The 21,492-nt window shown below is 50.0% G+C and overlaps 1 protein-coding gene across 2 annotated transcripts in view; it reads left to right on the top strand.

Annotated features, from left to right (window-relative positions):
* Window positions 1-21,492, top strand: part of mcm3 (minichromosome maintenance complex component 3) — a 95,170-nt gene that overhangs the window by 70,542 nt on the left and 3,136 nt on the right. For both annotated transcript variants that reach the window (XM_085979058.1, XM_085979050.1), the window contains 3 exons: window positions 80-220; window positions 19,598-19,692; window positions 20,175-20,287. In XM_085979058.1, coding sequence (XP_085835184.1) covers window positions 80-220; window positions 19,598-19,692; window positions 20,175-20,287 — 349 coding nt within the window. The remainder of the gene's footprint in view (window positions 1-79; window positions 221-19,597; window positions 19,693-20,174; window positions 20,288-21,492) is intronic.

Raw genomic sequence — 21,492 nt, 5'->3', positions numbered from 1 at the left:
ACTGATTGATGTAGCTTCCTGGCGTAGGCTGTGGCTTTTGTAACTAGTTGTGTTTTGGTCCCCCTCCTCCCTCATTCAGACATCACCTGTGACCGCCCGAACTCTGGAGACCTTGATCAGACTGTCAACAGCTCACGCCAAAGCCCGCATGAGCAAGACCATAGACCTGCAGGATTCTGAAGCAGCAGTCGAGCTGGTTCAGTTCGCATACTTCAAGAAGGTAAGAACATGGTGTGTGTGTGTGCAGCACAGACCGTAATGGTGCACTCCACAGTTACTGAGGACTTAACTTCTGTGATTTATACCAGTGTTGTCCAATAGAAATCGCTGATTAGCACTACGGCGATGCTGTTTTAATCGGGTGCACACTCATTTCAGTAGAAAAGGCCTTCCGCACAACAGGTAAACATACTTCACGTGTGTATAGTTACTGAACGAACAGCTAGCTCCATTCAGTAAACAAGGAAGTGAAGCACTCGGTGATCTAAAACCTTGCTCACTCTGCTTTTCCTTATACCAACAAAGGTCAAAGTTCACATGCACACTGAATGAGTATTGAGATTACACGATCAACAACTGTGTGTTACTCATTCTTGATTTACTAATCAGAAATGCACCTGGATTCCCAATGAGCCACATTTGGCGACTGGTTAATGTATTGCACAATGCTGTTTTATACCCCCATTGTGTTGTGGCCCCATTAAACTTTTAATGTCTTTCTCTCTTTGACCCTATAATGAAGAAATTACTGAAAAACTACCTTTTTAAAATGCCCCGTGCTCGGTCACTGAGATTGAAGGTGTCTGAGATTTAATTTATACTTGTCAAAGGCGTCCAAAGGGACAGTCTGCCTCCCCCCATCCATTACCAACACCAGAACATTTATACATGCTGTCTCCTGGATTTTAAATCTCTTTAAATGCTGGCGGCTGTTGTAGCATTTGGATGAAATGTAGTTCATTGGCTCAGACTCCCTCCCACCCCCCCACACTCGGGCCATGATGCAACCTTGCAATTAGAAAAAAGAGGAAATAGTTCAGCTACAGTCAAGGTACATTCCCACTAGGGGGAAAGGTAGGGCAACTAAAGTCCAAGCTCCCTGGATGATGAAAGAGAGAGAGTAAGATGAAGCAGACTAAGAGCGCGTATAAGAACATAAGAAATAGGAGCAGGAGTAGGCCAATCGGCCCCTCGAGCCTGCTCCGCCATTCAATAAGATCATGGCTGATCTGATCCTAACCGCCAATCCACTATCACAGAACCATCTCCTGAATCTAACAGAATTAGACGCACGAAATAGGAGCAGGATCAGGCTACACGGCCCCTGGGCCCGCTCCGCTACCCACAGGGCCATGTCCGATCCGAACCTAGACTCATGTCCAAATTCCTGCCCGCTCCCCGTAACCCTTAATTCCCTTTACTTCTAGGAAACTGTCTATTTCTGTTTTAAATTTATGTAATGATGTAGCTTCTACAGCTTTTGGGGCAGCATATTCCATGGGCCTACCACCCTCTGAGTGAAGTAGTTCCTCCTCATCTCAGTTTTGAAAGAGCAGCCCCTTATTCGAAGACTATGCCCCCTAGTTCTAGTTTCACCCATCATCGGGAACATCCTCCCCGCATCCACCCGATTCAACCCCATCACAATCTTATATGTTTCAATAAGATCGCCCTCATCCCCGGGATTAACCGAGTGAACCTTCTTTGTACTGACTCGAGAGCAAGTATGTCCTTTCTTAAGTATGGACACCAAAACTGTACGCAGTATTCCAGGTGCGGTCTCACCAATACCTTGTACAACTGAATCAATACCTCCCTATTTTTATATTCTATCCCCCTAGCAATGAAAGCCAACATTCCACCGGCCGCCTTAATCACTTGCTGCACCTGCATACTAACCTTTTGAGTTTCGTGCACCAGGACCCCCAGATCCCTTTGTACTTCAGTGCTTTCCAGTTTCTTGCCATTAAGATAATAACTTGCTCTACGATTTTTCCTGCCAAAGTGCATAACCTCTCAGTTTCCAGTATTGTATTCCATCTGCCAAATCTCTGCCCACTTACTTAGCCTGTCGATGTCCCCTTGCAGGTTTTTTATGTCCTCCTCACTCACTACTTTCCCTCCCATCTTAGTATCATCTGCAAACTTTGATATGTTACACTCGGTCCCCTCCTCCAAATCGTTAATATAGATTGTAAAGAGTTGGGGACCCATCACTGACCCCTGCGGAACACCACTAGTTACTGATTGCCAGTCTGAGAGTGAACCATTTATCCCAACTCTCTGCCTTCTGTTAGATAGCTGTGGTAAACCACTGTTATTGTTTTCATTGTTGTTCACTGTTGTTCACTACTGTTATCGTTATTGGCACATTGTTACCTCTTGCTACTCACTGTGTACCAATGCATGCCTCAGCTGGCTCTGCCTCCGTGACCTGGTATAAAGGTGGCTGCTCGGCAGCCCACTTCCTTCTTGGAACCAGTCGCCCACGAGAGGCATGCTCTGTTCTTTAGTTAATAAAAACCTTTTCATTACTATCCTAATTCATCGCCTTTTATGGAATAATTGATAAGCGTATCAATTTTATTAACTAAAATTAAAATGTCGGGACCTGAGCAGCAACAACAACCAGGCGTTGCTGCGAGCCCTCAGACCAGCATGCCTGGACCTCGACCCTCAAGCGGCGGGTTCAGCTACCAATTTCGAACACTGGCTGAGCTGCTTTGAATCCTTCCTAGAAGCCTCCGCCGTGACATCGGAGGAGAACAAATTAAAAGTTCTGACCGCCCAGGTGAGCCCTCAAGTATATACACTCATCCGGGACGCTACTACGTACACGGCGGCTCTCGACCTGCTCTCGCCCAGTGAATACGATCTACGCCAGACACCTCCTGGGATCCTGCAGGCAGCAACCGGGGGAATCGGTAGAGGCATTTTTACGGGCGTTACAGACACTCTGCAGGGACTGCGACTGTAAGGCGGTAACGGCTGCGGCGCACGCGGAGGGACTTATCTGTGATGCCTTCGTTAAGGGCCTCCAGTCCGACTACTCCCGGCAGAGACTGCTCGAAAGCAAGGAGCTCGACCTGAAGAAGGCCGTAGCCCTCGCGCTCTCACTAGATGCGGCCCACCGAAACCTCGAAGCATACTCACGTAACGGTGCCGCGCCATGGCCATCGCGACCTTGGGACATGGGACCGCCACCCCCAGTACCAACTACTGCAGCAATGTCCCGAAATCAACTGGGACCGCCGCCCCCGGTACCAACTTCTGCAACGATGTCCCGTAACCAGGCCCAAAAATGCTACTTGTGGCCAGTTAAAACACCCTAGAGCGCGCTGCCCGGCGAAGACTGCTACCTGCTCTGGCTGCAGGAAGAAAGGCCATTACGCCAACGCCTGCAGAGGGAAACCCGCGAACGCCAGCAGCGCCGCGTGTGAACTGTGGGGGCAGCCATCTTCTCCGCCATTTTGTGCACCTCCGGCCGCGTGGGGATCGGAATCATGGCCGCCGCCATTTTGTCTCCGGCCTCGACCACCGTCTCGTCTGCCGACCATATCGGCTCACTCAGCCATACACTGGCCTCCGTTACGCTGGATCAAGCTCTCCCTCATCATCTGTCCAGGTCCATGATGGACATTATGGTAAACGGCCGCGCCACTACTTGCCTGTTTGACAGCGGGAGCACGGAGAGTTTTATTCACCCCGACACGGTGCGTAGCCACTCCCTCACGGTCCTGCCAACGCGCCATCGGATTTCTATGGCGTCCAAGTCCCATTCAACGGACGTCGGCGGCTACTGTGTGGTGACCCTTTCGGTTAGGGGCACCGAATATAAAAATTTTAAACTTCTTGTCCTGCCCCGTCTTTGCGCTGCCGTTCTGCTAGGGTTGGATTTTCAGTGCCACCTCAAAAGTGTCACATTGGCATACGGTGGACCCCTCCCCCCACTCACAGTCTGCAACCAACAGCTTTTAAATCGCCCGCCGCGCACCACTTGCAGTCTTTCCACACTCAAAGTCCCCCCCCCCCCCCCCCCTTGTTCGCTAACCTCACCCGTGACTGTAAACCCATCGCTACCAAGAGCAGGCGGTACAGCGCCGGGGACAGAGCTTTTATTAGCGCTGAGGTGGAGCGGCTCCTGAAGGAGGGCATTATCGAAGGGAGCACCAGCCCTGGCGAGCCCAGGTTGTAGTCGTTAAGACCGCCGATAAACGCCGCCTGGTCATTGACTACAGCCAAACCATAAACCGGTACACCCAGCTGGACGCATACCCGCTTCCCCGCATATCTGATATGGTCAATCAGATTGCGCAATACAGGGTATTCTCCACCATTGACCTTAAGTCAGCATACCACCAACTCCCTATCCGCCATGAGGACCGCCAGTATACTGCCTTCGAGGCAAACGGCCGCCTCTACCACTTCCTTAGGGTTCCCTTCGGCGTCACCAACGGGGTTTCGGTCTTCCAAAGGGAGATGGACCGGATGGTCGACCAGAACGCGCTGCAGGCCACCTTTCCCTATCTGGATAACGTCACCATCTGCGGCCACGACCAGCAGGACCATGACGTTAATCTAGCGAAATTCCTCCGTACGGCCCAGCGGCTGAATCTAACATACAATAAGGAGAAATGTATGTTTCGCACCGCGCGCCTTGCCATCCTCGGCTGCGTAGTGGAGAACGGAGTCATTGGGCCCGACCCCGACAGAATGCGCCCCCTTGTGGAGCTCCCCCTCCCCCACTGCCAAAAAGCACTGAAGAGATGCCTGGAGTTTTTCTCTTACTACGCTCAGTGGGTGCCCAACTGTGCAGACAAAGCCAGACCCCTCATCAAGTCCACCTCCTTCCCCCTGACATCAGAGGCGGGTGCAGCCTTCACTCTTATCAAGAGTGATATTGCGAAGGCCACAATGCACGCAGTGGATGAGTCCATCCCTTTCCAAGTGGAGAGCGATGCGTCCGACTTCGCCCTAGCTGCAACCCTTAACCAGGCGGGGAGACCCGTGGCCTTTTTCTCAAGGACCCTCCAGGGCCCCGAGATTCGACACTCCTCTGTCGAAAAGGAGGCCCAGGCTATTGTGGAAGCGGTGCGGCACTGGAGGCATTACCTGGCCGGAAAACGATTTACCCTTCTCACTGACCAGCGTTCAGTTGCTTTTATGTTCAATAATAAGCAGAGGGGCAAAATCAAGAACGACAAGATCTTGAGGTGGAGAATTGAACTCTCCACCTACAATTACGATATCTTGTACCGGCCTGGGAAACTCAATGAGCCCCCAGATGCCCTATCACGAGGTACATGCGCCAACGCGCAGGTTGATAGACTGCGGACCCTCCACAATGACCTCTGCCACCCCGGGGTCACCAGATTCTGCCACTTCATTAAGGCCCGCAACCTGCCCTACTCCATCGAGGAGGTCAGGACTATGACCAGGAACTGCCAAACCTGTGCCGAATGCAAACCGCATTTTTATAGGCCAGACAGAGCACGCCTGATCAAGGCTACCCGCCCTTTCGAGCGCTTGAGCATCGACTTTAAGGGGCCTCTCCCTTCCTCTGACCGCAACGTGTACTTCCTCAACATAGTTGATGAGTACTCCCGTTTCCCTTTTGCCATCCCTTGCCCAGACATGACCAGTACCACGGTCATCAAATGCCTGAATGACCTCTTCGTCTTGTTCGGGTTCCCTAGCTATATACATAGCGACCGGGGCTCCTCTTTCATGAGCGACGAACTTCGGCAGTACCTGCTCGCGAGAGGTATTGCTACGAGCAGGACCACCAACGCGACGGTTTGGAAGGCCGTCCTCTTAGCCTTAAAATCTAAGGGCCTTCTGACCTCTCGCTGGCAGGAGGTCCTCCCTGCGGCGCTCCACTCCATCCGGTCACTGCTTTGTACTGCCACTAATGCCACCCCTCATGAGCAAATGTTCGTTTTCCCCAGGAAGTCCACATTGGGAACCTCGCTACCGACATGGCTGACTTCTCCTGGGCCCGTCCTACTGCGGAGGCACGTGAGGACCCATAAAATGGACCCCCTGGTCGAGAGGGTGAACCTCCTACACGCCAACCCCCAGTATGCCTACGTGGCATACCCAGACGGGCGGGAGGACATGGTCTCCATACGAGACCTCGCACCCTCGGGCGCCCCTGAATCACCACCGTTATTCTCCACCACTTCTCCCAACCCAACCCCTGTAGACGGCATGCCGGAGCCCCAGGACCCTTCGTTGACAACTCAGCCAACAGATTCGACGTTGGATACTGCACCGCCGCCGCTACGACGATCAGGATGGCATACAAGGCCTCCTGATAGACTTACCTACACGAACTTTTAGCACACTTCACCCCGCCGGACTCAATTTTAAACAAGGGGTGAAGTGTGCTAAAAGTTCCTATCAATTCCTCCAATAAAAGGCGAAGAGTTACGAAGGTGACTAAAGGTTTTTATTGACTAAATAACAGAGCCCACTCTCGTGGGTGATCCGATCCAAGCAGGAGGAATACCAGCCAGTCGCTCACCTTTATACCTGGCCTGGTGGGTGGAGCCAAGGCGGAGTCGGCAGTGGTCATCCCAGGTATAGCAGTGTGGCAAGAGGCGACCTCGTACCGTGATACAATAGTGGTCAGTGATACAGTTATAACGAACAGTGCTAACTACTAACAGTGATACGATAGTGAACGTGGTTTACCACATTCACCCCTTGTTTAGAATTAAGTCCGGCGGGGTGAAGTGTACTACCAATTCTGGTAGGTCAGTCTGTCCGGAGGCTTCGTAAGCCTCTCCGATCGCCGCAGCGGTGGCGTTGCCTTATCCGGTGTTGATGCTGGTGTTTGCGTGGTCGGCGAGGGCTCGTGGGGTTCCGGCATGCCGTCTACCTGGACTGAGGTTGGGGGGGGGTGGTGGCGGTGTTTCCGGATCGGCTGAGGGTGCGAGGTCTCGTAGGGAGACAGTGTCCTCCCGCCCGTCTGGGTACGCCACGTAGGCGTACTGGGGGTTGGCGTGCAGGAGGTTCACCCTCTCGACCAGGGGGTCCGTTTTATGGGTCCTCACGTGTTTCCGCAGCCAGACCGGCCCCGGGGCGGTCAGCCAGGTTGGTAGAGTGGTTCCCGTAGTCGACTTCCTGGGGAAAACGAACATTCGTTCATGGGGGGTGGTGTTAGTGGCCGTGCAAAGTAATGACCGGATGGAGTGCAGCGCTGTCGGGAGGACTTCTTGCCAGCGGGAGGTTGGGAGGCCCTCAGACTTTAAGGCTAAGAGGACGGCCTTCCATACCGTCGCGTTCTCTCTTTCCACCTGACCGTTACCTCTGGGGTTGTAGCTGGTGGTCCTGCTTGCTGCAATACCTCTCTCTAGGAGGAATTGCCGGAGTTCCTCGCTCATGAAGGAGGAGCCCCGGTCGCTGTGTATATAGTTCGGGAACCCGAACAAGGCGAAGAGGGCATTCAGGCACTTAATGACCGTGCTACTGGTCATGTCGGGACAGGGGAAGGCAAAGGGGAAACGGGAGTACTTATCAACGATGTTGAGGAAGTACACATTACGGTCAGAGGACGGGAGGGGCCCCTTAAAGTCGATGCTCAGGCGCTCGAAGGGGCGGGTGGCCTTGATCAGGCTTGCTCGGTCCGGCCTATAGAAGTGCGGTTTGCACTCCGCACAGGTCTGGCAGTTCCTGGTCATGGTCCTGACCTCCTCGATGGAGTAGGTCAGGTTGCGGGCCTTAATGAAATGGTAGAGTCTGGTGACTCCGGGGTGGCAGAGCTGGTCGTGGAGGGTCTGAAGCCTATCGATATGCGCGCTGGCGCATGTCATTCGTGAAAGGGCATCAGGGGATTCGTTCAGCTTGCCTGGCCGGTACAAGATCTCATAATCGTAGGTGGAGAGCTCGATTCTCCATCTCAAAATCTTGTCATTCTTGATTTTGCCCTTCAGCTTGTTATTAAACATGAAAGCCACCGAACGCTGGTCGGTGAGGAGGGTAAATCGTTTGCCTGCCAGGTAGTGCCTCCAGCGCCGTACTGCCTCCACGATCGCCTGGGCCTCTTTCTCGACCGACGAATGTCGGATCTCAGGGCCCTGTAGGGTCCTTGAGAAGAAGGCCACTGGCCTCCCCTCCTGGTTTAGGGTGGCGGCTAAGGCGAAGTCGGATGCGTCGCTCTCCACCTGAAAGGGGATGGACTCGTCCACTGTGTGCATCGTGGCCTTGGCTATGTCTCCCTTAATGAGGGAGAAGGCCGCGCACGCCTCCTCCGTGAGGGGGAAGGAAGTGGCTTTCAGGAGGGGTCTGGCTTTGTCCACGTAATTGGGTACCCATTGGGCATAGTAGGCGAAAAGCCCCAGGGTTCTCCTAAGTGCTTTAGGGCAGTGGGGGAGGGGTAGCTCCATGAGGGGGCGCACTCTTTCTGGGTCGGGGCCGATGATTCCGTTCTCCACTACGCAGCCGAGGATGGCAAGGCGCGTGGTGTTAAACACGCATTTCTCCTTATTGTAGGTGAGGTTGGGCCGTACGGAGGAATTTCTCCAGATTCGCGTCATGTTCCTGCCGGTCGCGGCCGCAGATAGTGACGTTATCTAGGTAGGGGAATGTAGCCTGCAGTTCGTTCTGGTCAACCATCTGGTCCATCTCCCTTTGGAAGACCGAGACCCCATTAGTGACACCGAAGGGGACCCTAAGGATGTGGTATAGGCGCCCATTCGCCTCGAAGGCGGTATACTGGCGGTCCTCAGGGTGGATAGGGAGTTGGTGGTAGGCCGACTTCAGGTCGATGGTCGAGAATACTTTATACTGTGCAATCTGATTGACCATGTCAGATATGCGGGGGAGGGGGTATGCGTCCAGCTGGGTATATCTGTTTATGGTCTGGCTGTAGTCGATGACCAGGCGGTTTTTATCGCCGGTCTTTACGACTACGACCTGGGCACGCCAGGGGCTGCTGCTCCCCTCGATAATGCCCTCTTTCAGGAGGCGCCGCACCTCAGAGCTAATGAAGGCTCTGTCCCCGGCGCTATACCGCCTGCTCTTGGTAGCGACGGGTTTGCAGTCAGGGGTAAGGTTAGCAAACAGAGAGGGTGGCGGGACCTTGAGGGTGGAGAGGCTGCAGGTGTTACGCGGTGGGCGGTTTAACGTTTGCTGGTTGTTGACTGTGAGTGGGGGGAGGGGTCCACCGTATGCTAGGGTTACGCTTTGGAGGTGGGATTGGAAGTCCAGCCCTAGTAGGACGGCAGCGCAGAGATGGGGGAGGACGAGGAGTTTAAAGTTTTTATACTCCGTGCCCTTAACCGACAGGGTCACGACACAGTAGCCACTGATGTCCGTGGCGTGGGACCTCGATGCCATCGAGATTCGGCTGCGCGTTGGTAGGACAGAGAGGGAGTAGTGGCTCACCGTGTCTGGGTGGATGAAGCTCTCCGTGCTTCCGCTGTCGAACAGGCAGGTCGTGGCGTGGCCGTTCACTTTGATGTCCATCATTGACTTGGACAGATGGTGCGGGCGGGCTTGGTCCAGGGTGACGGAAGCTAGTGTGTAGCTGAGCGAGTCGTTGTCATCTGCGGGCGAGGCGGTCGGGCGTGGTGAGTAAAATGGCGTCTCCCACGAGGTAGGGCCCCATGAGGCACTATTGGGGTCGGTTGCCTTAATCAAAGATGGCCGCCCCATGACTCATGTGTGGGGATGCTGGCCTCAGTTGCCCTAAACAAAGATGGCCACCCCCATGACTCATGTGTGGGGATGCTGGCCTCAGTTGCCCTAAACGAAGATGGCCGCCCCCATAGTTCGCATGCGGCACTGCTGGCCTCTGAGGATCCGCTCCTGCATGCCTTGGAGAAGTGGCCTTTCTTCAGGCAGGTTTTGCATATGGAGTTCTTGGCTGGGCAGCGCGACCTCGGGTGCTTCTCCTGGCCACAAAAAAAACAGCCGGCGGCCCGATCGCGGATGTCCGATGTCGGGGCCGGTGCCGGGGGTGGCGGGGCCGGTCGTGTCCGGGACGCCGACGCAGAGGTAGGTCCCGGGGGCGGCGCTGGGAAGGGTGCTGTGGTAGGGGTCGGGCCCGAGTCCCAGGGTCGCGAGCAGTACCTGGTGAATGCTTCCTGATCTTGGTGGGCCACTTCCAGGGAGATAGCGAGGGCTTCAGCTTTTTCCATGCTGAGGTCTTTAGCTTCCAGCAGTCTTTGCCGTGAGTACTCGGACCGTAGGCCTTTCAGGAATGCGTCGCGGATATTATCTTCAGTATTTTCGGCTGCCGACACCGATTTAAAGTCACAGTTCCTGGCGAGTGCATATAGCGCCTGTGAGAATTCGGCTACTGATTCTCCTGGCTGTTGCGGCCGTGATCTTAGGAGGTGCCTAGCGTACATGTAGTTTACCGGGGTCCGGTACTTCTGTTTCAGCAGGTTGATGGCGGTCTCGTAGGTAGTCATGTCCTCGATGAGAGTGTATACTCTCGGGCTCAGTTGTGCCTGCAGGACACTTAGTTTGGATGCCTGAGGGACGCTGGATTCTCTCAGGTATGATTCGAAGCAGACCAGCCAGTGTTTAAAGTCTGCGGCTGAGTTTGCTGCTCGTGGGTTCAGGTCCAGGTACGGCGGTCTGAGGGCTCGCAGCCAAGCTGGCTGGTGTGGCTGTGCTCCTGGGAGCTGCGCTGGTGGCTCCTCCGCCGGTTGTGACTCGTTGTCGGACATCATTAATTTAGTCAATAAAATTGATATACCTATCAATTCCTCCAATAAAAGGCGAAGAGTTACGAAGGTGACTAAAGGTTTTTATTGACTAAATAACAGAGCCCACTCTCGTGGGTGATCCGATCCAAGCAGGAGGAATACCAGCCAGTCGCTCACCTTTATACCTGGCCTGGTGGGTGGAGCCAAGGCGGAGTCGGCAGTGGTCATCCCAGGTATAGCAGTGTGGCAAGAGGCGACCTCGTACCGTGATACAATAGTGGTCAGTGATACAGTTATAACGAACAGTGGTGAACAGTGCTAACTACTAACAGTGATACGATAGTGAACGTGGTTTACCACAGTAAACCACTGTTATTGTTTTCATTGTTGTTCACTGTGGTTCACTACTGTTATCGTTATTGGCACATTGTTACCTCTTGCTACTCACTGTGTACCAATGCATGCCTCAGCTGGCTCCGCCTACGTGACCTGGTATAAAGGTGGCTGCTCGGCAGCCCACTTCCTTCTTGGAACCAGTCGCCCACGAGAGGCATGCTCTGTTCTTTAGTTAATAAAAACCTTTTCATTACTATCCTAATTCATCGCCTTTTATGGAATAATTGATAAGCGTATCAATAGCCAATCCTCTATCCATGCCAGAATATTACCCCCAATCCTGTGATTTTTTATCTTAAGCAATAATCTTTTGTGTGGCACCTTGTCAAATGCCTTTCGGAAGTCTAAATACACTACGTCCACTGGTTCCCCTTTATCCACCCTATATGTTATTTCCTCAAAGAACTCCAGCAAATTTGTCAAACATGACTTCCCCTTCATAAAACCATGCTGACTTTGTCCTATTAAATTATGATTATTCAAATGTCCTGTTACTGTCTCCTTAATAGTGGACTCGAATATTTTACCTACCACAGATGTTAGGCTAACCGGTCTATAGTTTCCCGCCTTCTGTCTACTGCCCTTTTTAAATAAGGGTGTTACATTAGCAGTTTTCCAGTCTGCCGGGACCATTGCCGAGTCCAGGGAGTTTTGGAAAACTATTACCAATGCATCCACAATCCCTACCGCCACTTCCCTCAAGACCCTAGGATGTAAGCCATCAGGTCCAGGTGATTTATCCGCCTTGAGTCCCATTATTTTACCGAGTACCACTTCCTTAGTGATTTTGATCGTGTTTAGCTCCTCCCCCCCCTATAGCCCCCTGTTTGTCCAGTGTTGGGATATTCTTCGTGTCTTCTACTGTAAAGACTGATACAAAATATTCATTCAGTGTTTTTGCCATCTCCATATTTCCCACCATTAATTTCCCGGTCTCATCCTCTAAGGGGCCAACATTTACTTTAGCCACCCTTTTTCTTTTTATATAACTATAAAAACACTTACTATCTGTTTTTATATTTTTTGCTAATTTACTTTCATAATCTATCTTTGTTTTTTTGCTGTCTTTTAAAGTTTTCCCAATCCTCTATCCTTCCACTAGATTTGGCTACCTTATATGCCCTTGTTTTTAGTCAAATACTATCCTTAATTTCTTTACTTAGCCACGGATGGCTGTCTTTTCTTTTACACCCTTTTCTTCTCAGTGGAATATATTTTTTTGGGAAGTTGTAAAATAACTCCTTAAGTGTACACCACTGATCATGTATTACCCTTTAATCTATTTTCCCAATCCACTCTACTCAATTCCGCTCTCATACCTTCATAGTCTCCTTTATTCAAGCTTAGCACGCTTGTTTGAGATCCAACCTTCTCACCCTCTAATTGAATATGGAATTCAACCATGTTATGGTCACTCATTCCAAGGGGATCCTTTACTAGGACATTTTTAATTAATCCTGTCTCGTTACACAGGACCAGATCTAAGGTTGCTTGCCCCCTGGTCGGTTCAGTTATATACTGCTCAAGAAACCCATCCCTAATACACTCAATGAACTCATCCTCAAGGCAGCCCTGCCCAATTTGATTTGTCCAATTAATATGATAGTTAAAATCCCCCATAATTATAGATTTTCCCTTATTACAAGCCTCAATTATTTCCTGATTGATACTCCGTCCAACAGAGTTGCCACTGTTCGGAGGCCTATAGACTACGCCCACTAGTGTTTTTTTCCCCTTATTATTCCTTACCTCCACCCAAACTGTTTAATTATCCTGATCTTTTGACCCAATATCATTTCTCTGTATTACAGTGATTCCTTCCTTTATTAACATAGCCACCCCACCTCCCCTTCCTTCCTGCCTGTCCTTCCTGATCGTTAAATAACCTGGTATGTTTAATTCCCAGGCATTGTCACCCTGCAGCCATGTTTCTGTAATGGCCACAAGATCATACCCATATGTAGTTATTTGTGCCATTAACTCGTCTATTTTGTTACGAATGCTACGTGCATTCAGATAGAGAACTTTCAAAGATGTTTTGTGACACTTAGTTCCTGCTTTTGCCCTTTTTATTACTTTACCTTTTACTCCATACCTTCTGCCCCTTCCTGACACGCTCTGGTTTTTAATTTCCCCACTGCTACCTAAGTCTATGACCTTCTCTGTTGTCATTTTTATTATTTGCTCTCTAGGAACCTCCCCCTCACTAGTTAGTTTAAAGCCCTCTCTACAGCCCTAGTTATATGATCCGCCAGGACTCTAGTCCCAGCACTGGCCAAGTGAAGCCCGTCCCAATGGAACAGCTCCCTCCTGCCCCAGTACTGGTGCCAGTGTCCCAGGAAGCAAAACCCATTTCTCCCACACCAGTCTTTGAGCCACGCATTTAACTCTCTAATTTTATTTGTCCTAGCCAAATTCGCTCGTGGCTCAGGTAGTAATCCAGAGATGATTACCCTTGTGGTTCTGCTTTTTAATTTGGCCCCTAGCTGCTCAAACTCCCTCAGCAGAACCTCCTTCCTTTTCCTATCTATGTCGTTGGTACCAACATGGACCACGACAACTGGATCCTCCCCCTCCCACTCCAAGTTTCTCTCCAGCCCAGAGGAGATGTCCTTAACCCTGGCACCGGGCAGGCAACACAGCCTTCGGGACTCTCGCTCTCTGCTGCATAGAACCTTATCTATCCCCCTAACGATACTATCCCCTACCACTACAACATTTCTTTTAACTCCCCCCACTTGAATGGCCCCCCGCTCCAGGGTGCTGTGGCCAGGTTGCTCATCCTCCCCGCAGTCCCTGATGACAGATGTCAGGTCGAGAATACAAGTGAGAAGCAGGCTAAATATAGAAAGTTCAGAGGGGAAGTGAAAAAGAAAGTAAGAGGGGCAAAGAGAGAGTATGAGAATAGACTGGCAGCTAACATAAAAGGTAATCCAAAAGTCTTCTATAGGCATATAAATAGTAAATGGGTAGTAAGAGGAGGGGTGGGGCTGATTAGGGACCAAAAAGGAGACCTATGCATGGAGGCTGAGGGTATGGCTGAGGTGCTAAATGAGTACTTTGCATCTGTCTTCACCAAGGAAGAAGATGCTGCCACAGACATAGTGAAGGAGGAGGTAGAAGAGATACTGGATGGGATAAAAATTGATAAAGAGGAGGTACTAGAAAAGCTGGCTGTACTTAAAGTAGATAAGTCACCAGGACCAGATGGGATGTATCCTAGGATGCTGAGGGAAGTGAAGGAGGAAATCACGGCGGTACTGGCCATAATCTTCCAATCCTCCTTAGATACAGGGGTGGTGCCAGAGGACTGGAGAATTGTAAAATGCACCCTTGTTCACAAAAGGGTGTAAGGATAAACCCAGCAACTACAGGCCAGTCAGTTTAACCTCGGTAGTGGGGAAGCTTTTAGAAACAATAATCAGGGACAAAATTAACAGTCACTTGGACAAGTGTGGATTAATTAAGGAAAGTCAGCACAGATTTGTTAAAGACAAATCGTGTTTAACCAGCTTGATTGAGTTTTTTGATGAGGCAAGAAAGTGTTGATGAGGTTTAATGCGGTTGACGTGGCGTACATGGATTTCCAAAAGGTGTTTGACAAAGTGCCACATAATAGGCTTGCCAGCAAAGTTGAAGCCCATGGAATAAAAGGGACAGTGGCAACATGGATACGGAATTGGTTAAGTGACAGGAAACAGAGAATAGTGGTGAACGGTTGTTTTTCGGACTGGAGGAAGGTATACAGTGGTGTTCCCAGGGGTCGGTTCTAGGACCACTGCTTTTCTTGATCTATATTAATGACTTGGATGTGGGTGTACAGGGCACAATTTGATGATACAAAATTTGGAAGTATAGTGAACAGTGAGGAGGAGAGTGATAGACTTCAAGAGGACATAGACAGGCTGGTGGAATAGGTGGACACATGGCAGATGAAATTTAACACAGAAAAGTGCAAAGTGATACATTTTGGTAGAAAGAATGAGGAGAGGCAATATAAACTAAAGGGTACAATCCTAAAGTGGGTGCATGAACAGAGAGAGTCAGAGTTTTACAGCACAGAAAGAGGCCCTTCGGCCCATCGTGTCTGCGCCGCCCATCCATCCCTGTCCAGTCTAATCCCATTTTCCAGCATTTGGTCCATAGCCTTGTATGCAATGGCATTTCAAGTGCTCATCCAAATGCTTCTTGAATGTTGTGAGGGTTCCTGCCTCTACCACCCTTTCAGGCATTGAGTTCCACATTCCAACCACCCTCTGGGTGAAGAAGTTCCTCCTCAAATCCCCTCTAAATCTCCTGCCCCTTACCCTGAATCTATGCCCCCTTGTTATTGACCCCCCTACTAAGGGGAAAAGTTCCTCTTTATCTACCCTATCTATGCCCCTCATCATTTTGTACACCTCAATCAGGTCCCCCCTCAGCCTTCTTTGCTCCAAGGAAAACAACCCCAGCCTGTCCAGCCTCTCTTCATAGCTGAGGCGCTCCATCCCAGGTAACATCCTGGTGAATCTTCTCTGCACCCTCTCCAAAGCAATCACATCCTTCCTATAGTGAGGCGACCAGAACTGCACACAGTACTCCAGCTGTGGCCTCACCAGCGTTTTGTACAGCTCCATCATAACCTCCCTGCTCTTATATTCTATGCCTCGGCTAATGAAGGCAAGTATCCCATATGCCTTTTTAACCACCTTATCTACCTGTTCCGCTGCCTTCAGGGATCTATGTACATGTACACCAAGGTCCCTCTGACCCTCTCTACTTCCTAGGGTCCTACCACTCATTGTGTATTCCCTTGCCTTATTTGTCCGTCCAAAATGCATCACCTCGCACTTTTCAGGGTTAAATTCCATTTGCCACTTTTCCGCCCATCTGACCAACCCGTTTATATCGTTCTGTAGCCTGAGGCTTTCCTCCTCGCAATTTACCACCCCACCAATTTTCGTGTCATCTGCGAACTTACTGATCATACCTTTTACATTCTCATCCAAATCATTTATGTAGATCACAAACAACAAGGGACCCAGCACCGATCCCTGAGGTACCCCACTGGACACAGGCTTCCAGTCACAAAAGCAACCTTCGACCATCACCCTCTGCCTCCTGCCACTCAGCCAGTTTAGGATCCAACGCGCCAAGGCACCCTGGATCCCATGGGCTCTTACCTTCTTGACCAGTCTCCTATGCGGGACTTTGTCAAAAGCTTTACTGAAGTCCATGTAAACCACATCCACAGCATTTCCCTCATCCACCCCCCTAGTCACCCCCTCGAAAAATTCAATCAGATTTGTCAGACATGATTTACCCTTGACAAAGCCATGCTGACTATCCCCGATTAATCCTTGCCTCTCCAAGTGGAGACTAATTTTGTCCCTCAGAATTTTTTCCAATAATTTCCCTACCACAGATGTTAGGCTCACTGGCCTGTAATTCCCTGGTTTATCCCTGCTACCCTTCTTGAATAATGGTACTACGTTAGCTGTTCTCCAGTCCTCTGGTACATCCCCTGTGGCCAGAGAGGTTCTGAAAATTTGTGTCAGAGCCCCTGCAATCTCCTCCTTTGCCTCCCACAGCAGCCTGGGATACATCTCGTCCGGGCCTGGGGATTTATCCACTTTTTGGCCTGCTAAAACCGCTAGCACCTCCTCCCTCTCGATGCTAATATGTTCAAGTATGTCACAGTCCCCTTGCCCGATTTCTATGCATCGTCTTTCTCCATAGTGAACACAGATGCAAAAAATTCATTTAAAACCCCGCCTACCTCATCTGGCTCTACACACAGATTGCCACTTTGGTCCCTAATGGGCCCTACCCTTTCCCTGGTTATCCTCTTGCCCTTAATATACTGATAAAACATCTTAGGATTTTCCTTTATTTTGCTCGCCAGTGTTATTTCATGGCCCCTCCTCGCCCTCCTAATTTCTTTTTTAAGTACGCCCCTGCACTTTTTATACTCCTCTAGGGCTTCTTCCGTCTTTAGTCTTTTGTAACTGCCAAAAGCCCCCCTTTTATTCCTAATGCATTTTTGTATATCCCTTGTCATCCAAGGTTCCCTTTGCTTGTTGGTCCCACCCTTGACCTTTACAGGAACATGTTGGCGTTGTACTCTCTCTATTTCCCTTCTGAAAGTCTCCCACTGTTTTGATGTGGATTTTCCTATAAGTAGCTGCTCCCAGTCCACTTTGGCCAGATCCTGCCTTATCATATTAAAATCGGCCTTCCCCCAATTTAGAACCCTTATTTCCGGGCCGTCTTTGTCCTTTTCCATGACCACCTTAAATCTCACCGAATTATGGTCACTGTCGCCAAAATGCTCTCCTACTGACACTTCCACCACTTGCCCGGCTACATTCCCTAGAATTAGGTCCAGTACCGCCCCCTCTCTTGTAGGACTTTCTACATGTTGGCTCAAAAAGCTCTCCTGGATGCACTTTAAGAATTCTGCACCCTCTAAGCCTTTCACTCTCTGACTATCCCAATTTATATTGGGGAAGTTGAAATCCCCCACTATTATTACCCTATTATTTTCGCACTTTTCTGAGATTTGCCTACATATCTGTCCCTCTATCTCCCCCTGACTGTTTGGGGGCCTATAGTACACTCCCAGCAAAGTGCTTGCCCCCTTTTTGTTTTTAAGTTCTACCCATATGGCCTCATTAGAGGAACCCGCTAATATATCATCCCTCCTTACAGCAGTAATTGACTCCTTAATTAACATTGCAACACCCCCTCCCCTTTTACACCCCCCTCTGTCTCGCCTGAAGATTCTATACCCCGGAATATTGAGCTGCCAGTCCTGACCCTCCCTCAACCATGTCTCCGTGATAGCAACAATATCGTACTCCCATGTGTTCAACAACAACTTCAGTTCATCCACCTTATTTGCAAGACTCCTTGCATTAAAATAAATGCCTTCCAGCCCTGCCATATTCTCTTTTGCCTTCACATATTTGCTCTGCCTTCCCAGCTGACTTGTTTTTCCCTCTGTATTTGGCTGTAAATCACCCCCTACTATAGCTCCACTCTGTACCCCATCCCCCTGCCAAGTTAGTTTAAACCCCCCCCCAGCAGTGCTAGCAAACCTCCCCGCAAGGATATTGGTTCCCCTCTGGTTCAGGTGTAAACCGTCCGACTTGTACAAGTCCCACCTTTTCCAGAAGCAGACCCAGTGATCCAGGAAACTAAAGCCCTCCCTCCTGCACCATCCCTTTAGCCACACATTCATCTGTTCTATCTTCCTATTCCTGGGGGTATATATGCACAAATCGATGAAGGTGGCAGGGCAGGTTGAGAAAGTGGTTAAAAAAGCTACGGGATCCTGGGCTTCATAAATAGAGGGATAGAGTACAAAAGCAAGGAAGTTATGATGATGAACCTTTATAAAACACTGGTTCGGCCTCAACTGGAGTATTGTGTCCAATTCTGGCACCGCACTTTAGGAAGGATGTGAAGACCTTAGAGAAGGTGCAGAAATGATTGACGAGAATGATCCCAGGGATGAGGGACTTCAGTTACATGGAGAGACTGGAGAAGCTGGGGTTGTTCTCCTTGGAGCAGAGAAGGTTGAGAGGAGATTTGATAGAGGCGTTCAAAATCATGAGGGGTCTGGACAGAGTAGAGATAGAGAAACTGTTCCCATTGGCGGAGGGTTGAGAACCAGAGGACACAGATTTAAGGGGATTGGCAGAAGAACCAAAGGTGATGTAAGAAAAAAACTTTTTTACGCAGCGACTGGTTAGGATCTGGAATGCACTGCCTGAAAGGGCGGTGGAGGCAGATTCAATTACTGCCTTCAAAAGGAAATTGGACAAGTATCTGAAGGAACCAAATTTCCAGGGCTACGGGGAAAGGATGGGGGCGTGGGACTAGCTGAAGTGCTCTTGCAGAGACCCAGCACGGTCTCGACGGGCAGAATGGCCTCCTGTGCTGTAACGCTGAGCAGAGACCCAGTGTTCCTGGCAGAATTCCTGCCTCAGTTGGACCTCTTGTGGCCCAGGCCTGCTATTGAGGCCAATGATGTGAACCTCTCCCACACTCTTCTCTCCCCTGTTGCTTTTTAGAGGCAGCAACAGGGAAAGTAGCATAAAGTACTGAAGCAGTGAGACACTTTAGTTTTTATTCCTGCATTCGGTGGATTTTTAGTTTAATTGAATGGTGCCTTTTTCTTTCTGTCTGTCACATGCATCAGTGGAAATTATTATCCTGCTCCGATAAGATCAGATCATCAGGCTGGTGATGTACACAGAGAGAGCTGCAGTATGTTCGGAAACGGCGTTCAGTTAAACATCATGTAATTATTATGGAAGAAAAATCTGGGTTAAACCTTTGAGCTGTGTGTTAACTTGCTAGAGAAAGGGCCAGTGTTCTCCCATCCCTGGAATGCTGCCGCACAAATAATAACCGGAGCAGCCGGAATATGTTGTTGATCCGACCTTGCTCCTCATACCAAAGGCCTGTTTATACACCGCGAGACCCCACTTCAGCAGAAGCTCCACATCCCCAGCAGGCCACCGAGCTCTCATGCTGCAGTTTGTTTCGTGTAGGTTTTGGAGAAAGAGAAGAAACGTCGCAAGGAGGAGAGTGACGTGGAAACGGAGGAGGAAGAGGTGAGCCAGGAAGACGGAGACAGCAAGAAGAGGTAAGGGGCCCGCATGGTGAGGGAACGTGCAGAGAATTCTGGCAAATTTAGGCGCTCTCTATTAATCCATTTGTTTGTGTGTGTGCAGCAATAAAATGTTTCCCCGGTCAAAGGCCCATAAAGTGTCTCTTTCCTAGTTTAGCCGTTCATTGTTCTTGACTTCTGCGTGCTGCAGGAGCTAACTCTGTCCTGGCTAGGCCCACTCTTTCACTGTGAAGAGTGCCTCCATTTGAAGAATGAAATTCGTACTAGATCAGTAATCTGAATGTAATGGCCATTTTTGTGAGATTGGGGCGGTGCAGGCTCGATGTGACCTTTTTGCCTGTGATCAATACGGATGAATATCCGCCTTCTCTTCCCTCGCTATTAACCCCCACCCGAGCAAAAACTGAAAGCCTTGCCTCGGTTGGTGAGACAGTAAATGGGGGATCTCCTTTGTTTGCTAGCCAGTGCACTAAAGCTCTCGATTCCACCCCTCTCAGGAGGAAGACTCGAGCTAAAGACAGTGAGGGCAGGAAGCGGAGACGGGAGCCGAAGGAGGGCGAGCAGTATGATCCCTACGACTTCAGTGATGTTGAGGGGGAGACTCCGGAGGGTAAGTTCTTGTATTTGGCCTCAGTTACTATTGTACCTCAGTGCGGAGTCTGTGAGTTAGGGTGATGTGTAAAGCGGGGAGACTGACTGCGGACAGTAAGTGGGTTGCTATTGTACCTCGGTGGGGAGCCTGGGAATGAAGTGTACAGCGGGGAGACTGACTGCGGACAGTAAGTGGGTTGCTATTGTACCTCGGTGGGGAGCCTGGGAATGAAGTGTAGAGCGGGGAGACTGACTGTGTTTGTGGCTTTGTTTTCGTAGAGGTGACCTGGCTCTGTGCTCGCTGAAACTTTGGGCAACCAGGATAGTGGTTTATATGTGGGTTTTGAAAGGACAATTAGCCAGCTTTGAGATTAATTAGCCAATGCACTGATGTTTTCTCATAATACCACTGCCATATAAGCCAATTGAAAATCTATCTAGTCACAATGGCAGGGCAGTAGACCTTAGACCGGAACTAAGTCACAGCAAGAGTGTGTTTTTGTGGGTCTTCAAAAAACTCCAAGGGAGCTCTGAATCTTAAATCTACACTTCAGATGTTGAGTACTAGTTATAGTGCCCTTTGCTTTTTACTCAAAGCATTTCAATGAATTGTGTCCCAAGACAGTGCGAGGGTTTGAGTTGGGAAATCTCTGCTCTCTTGCTAGAGGAACGGGAGCCCCACGTTAACAACGTCCTGTAAATCTGACAACATCTTTGGGTTCACCCGGCTTTCAACCTTCGGCTGCCAGGAGGTGAGGTGAGATGGGAGATCTGTCCTAGATGGGCAATAACTGTCTCTCTAACTGACCACCAGGCGGTGAGATGGGTGATCTGTCCTAGGTGGGCAATAACTGTCTCTCTAACTGACCACCAGGCGGTGAGATGGGTGATCTGTCCTAGAGGGACAATAACTGTCTCTCTAACTGACCACCAGGAGGTGAGATGGGTGATCTGTCCTAGAGGGACAATAATATCTCTGATTGACCACCAGGCGGTGAGGTGGGTGATCTGTCCTAGAGGGACAATAACTGTCTGTGCCTAGGTATGAATTTTCTTCCCCTTTAAGGAGATGCTGCAGCATGTTTGACGCAGGTCAGATGAGGAACGTGGGAGATTGAAGCCTGACTGTCACCACCCTGAACAAAGGATCGGTTACGTCTTGAGGCTTTAGGTTGGATATATAAAGGGAACGTGTGCAACTAAGTTAGTAAAACAATCTGTTGT

Source organism: Somniosus microcephalus, chromosome 3 (genome assembly GCF_052327205.1).
Source record: "Somniosus microcephalus isolate GS21.2 chromosome 3, FLI_Smic_1.0, whole genome shotgun sequence".
Classification (NCBI taxonomy): Eukaryota; Metazoa; Chordata; class Chondrichthyes; order Squaliformes; family Somniosidae; genus Somniosus; species Somniosus microcephalus.
Note: the sequence above shows the minus strand (reverse complement) of the source record. Positions and strands in the feature narration are given on the sequence as shown.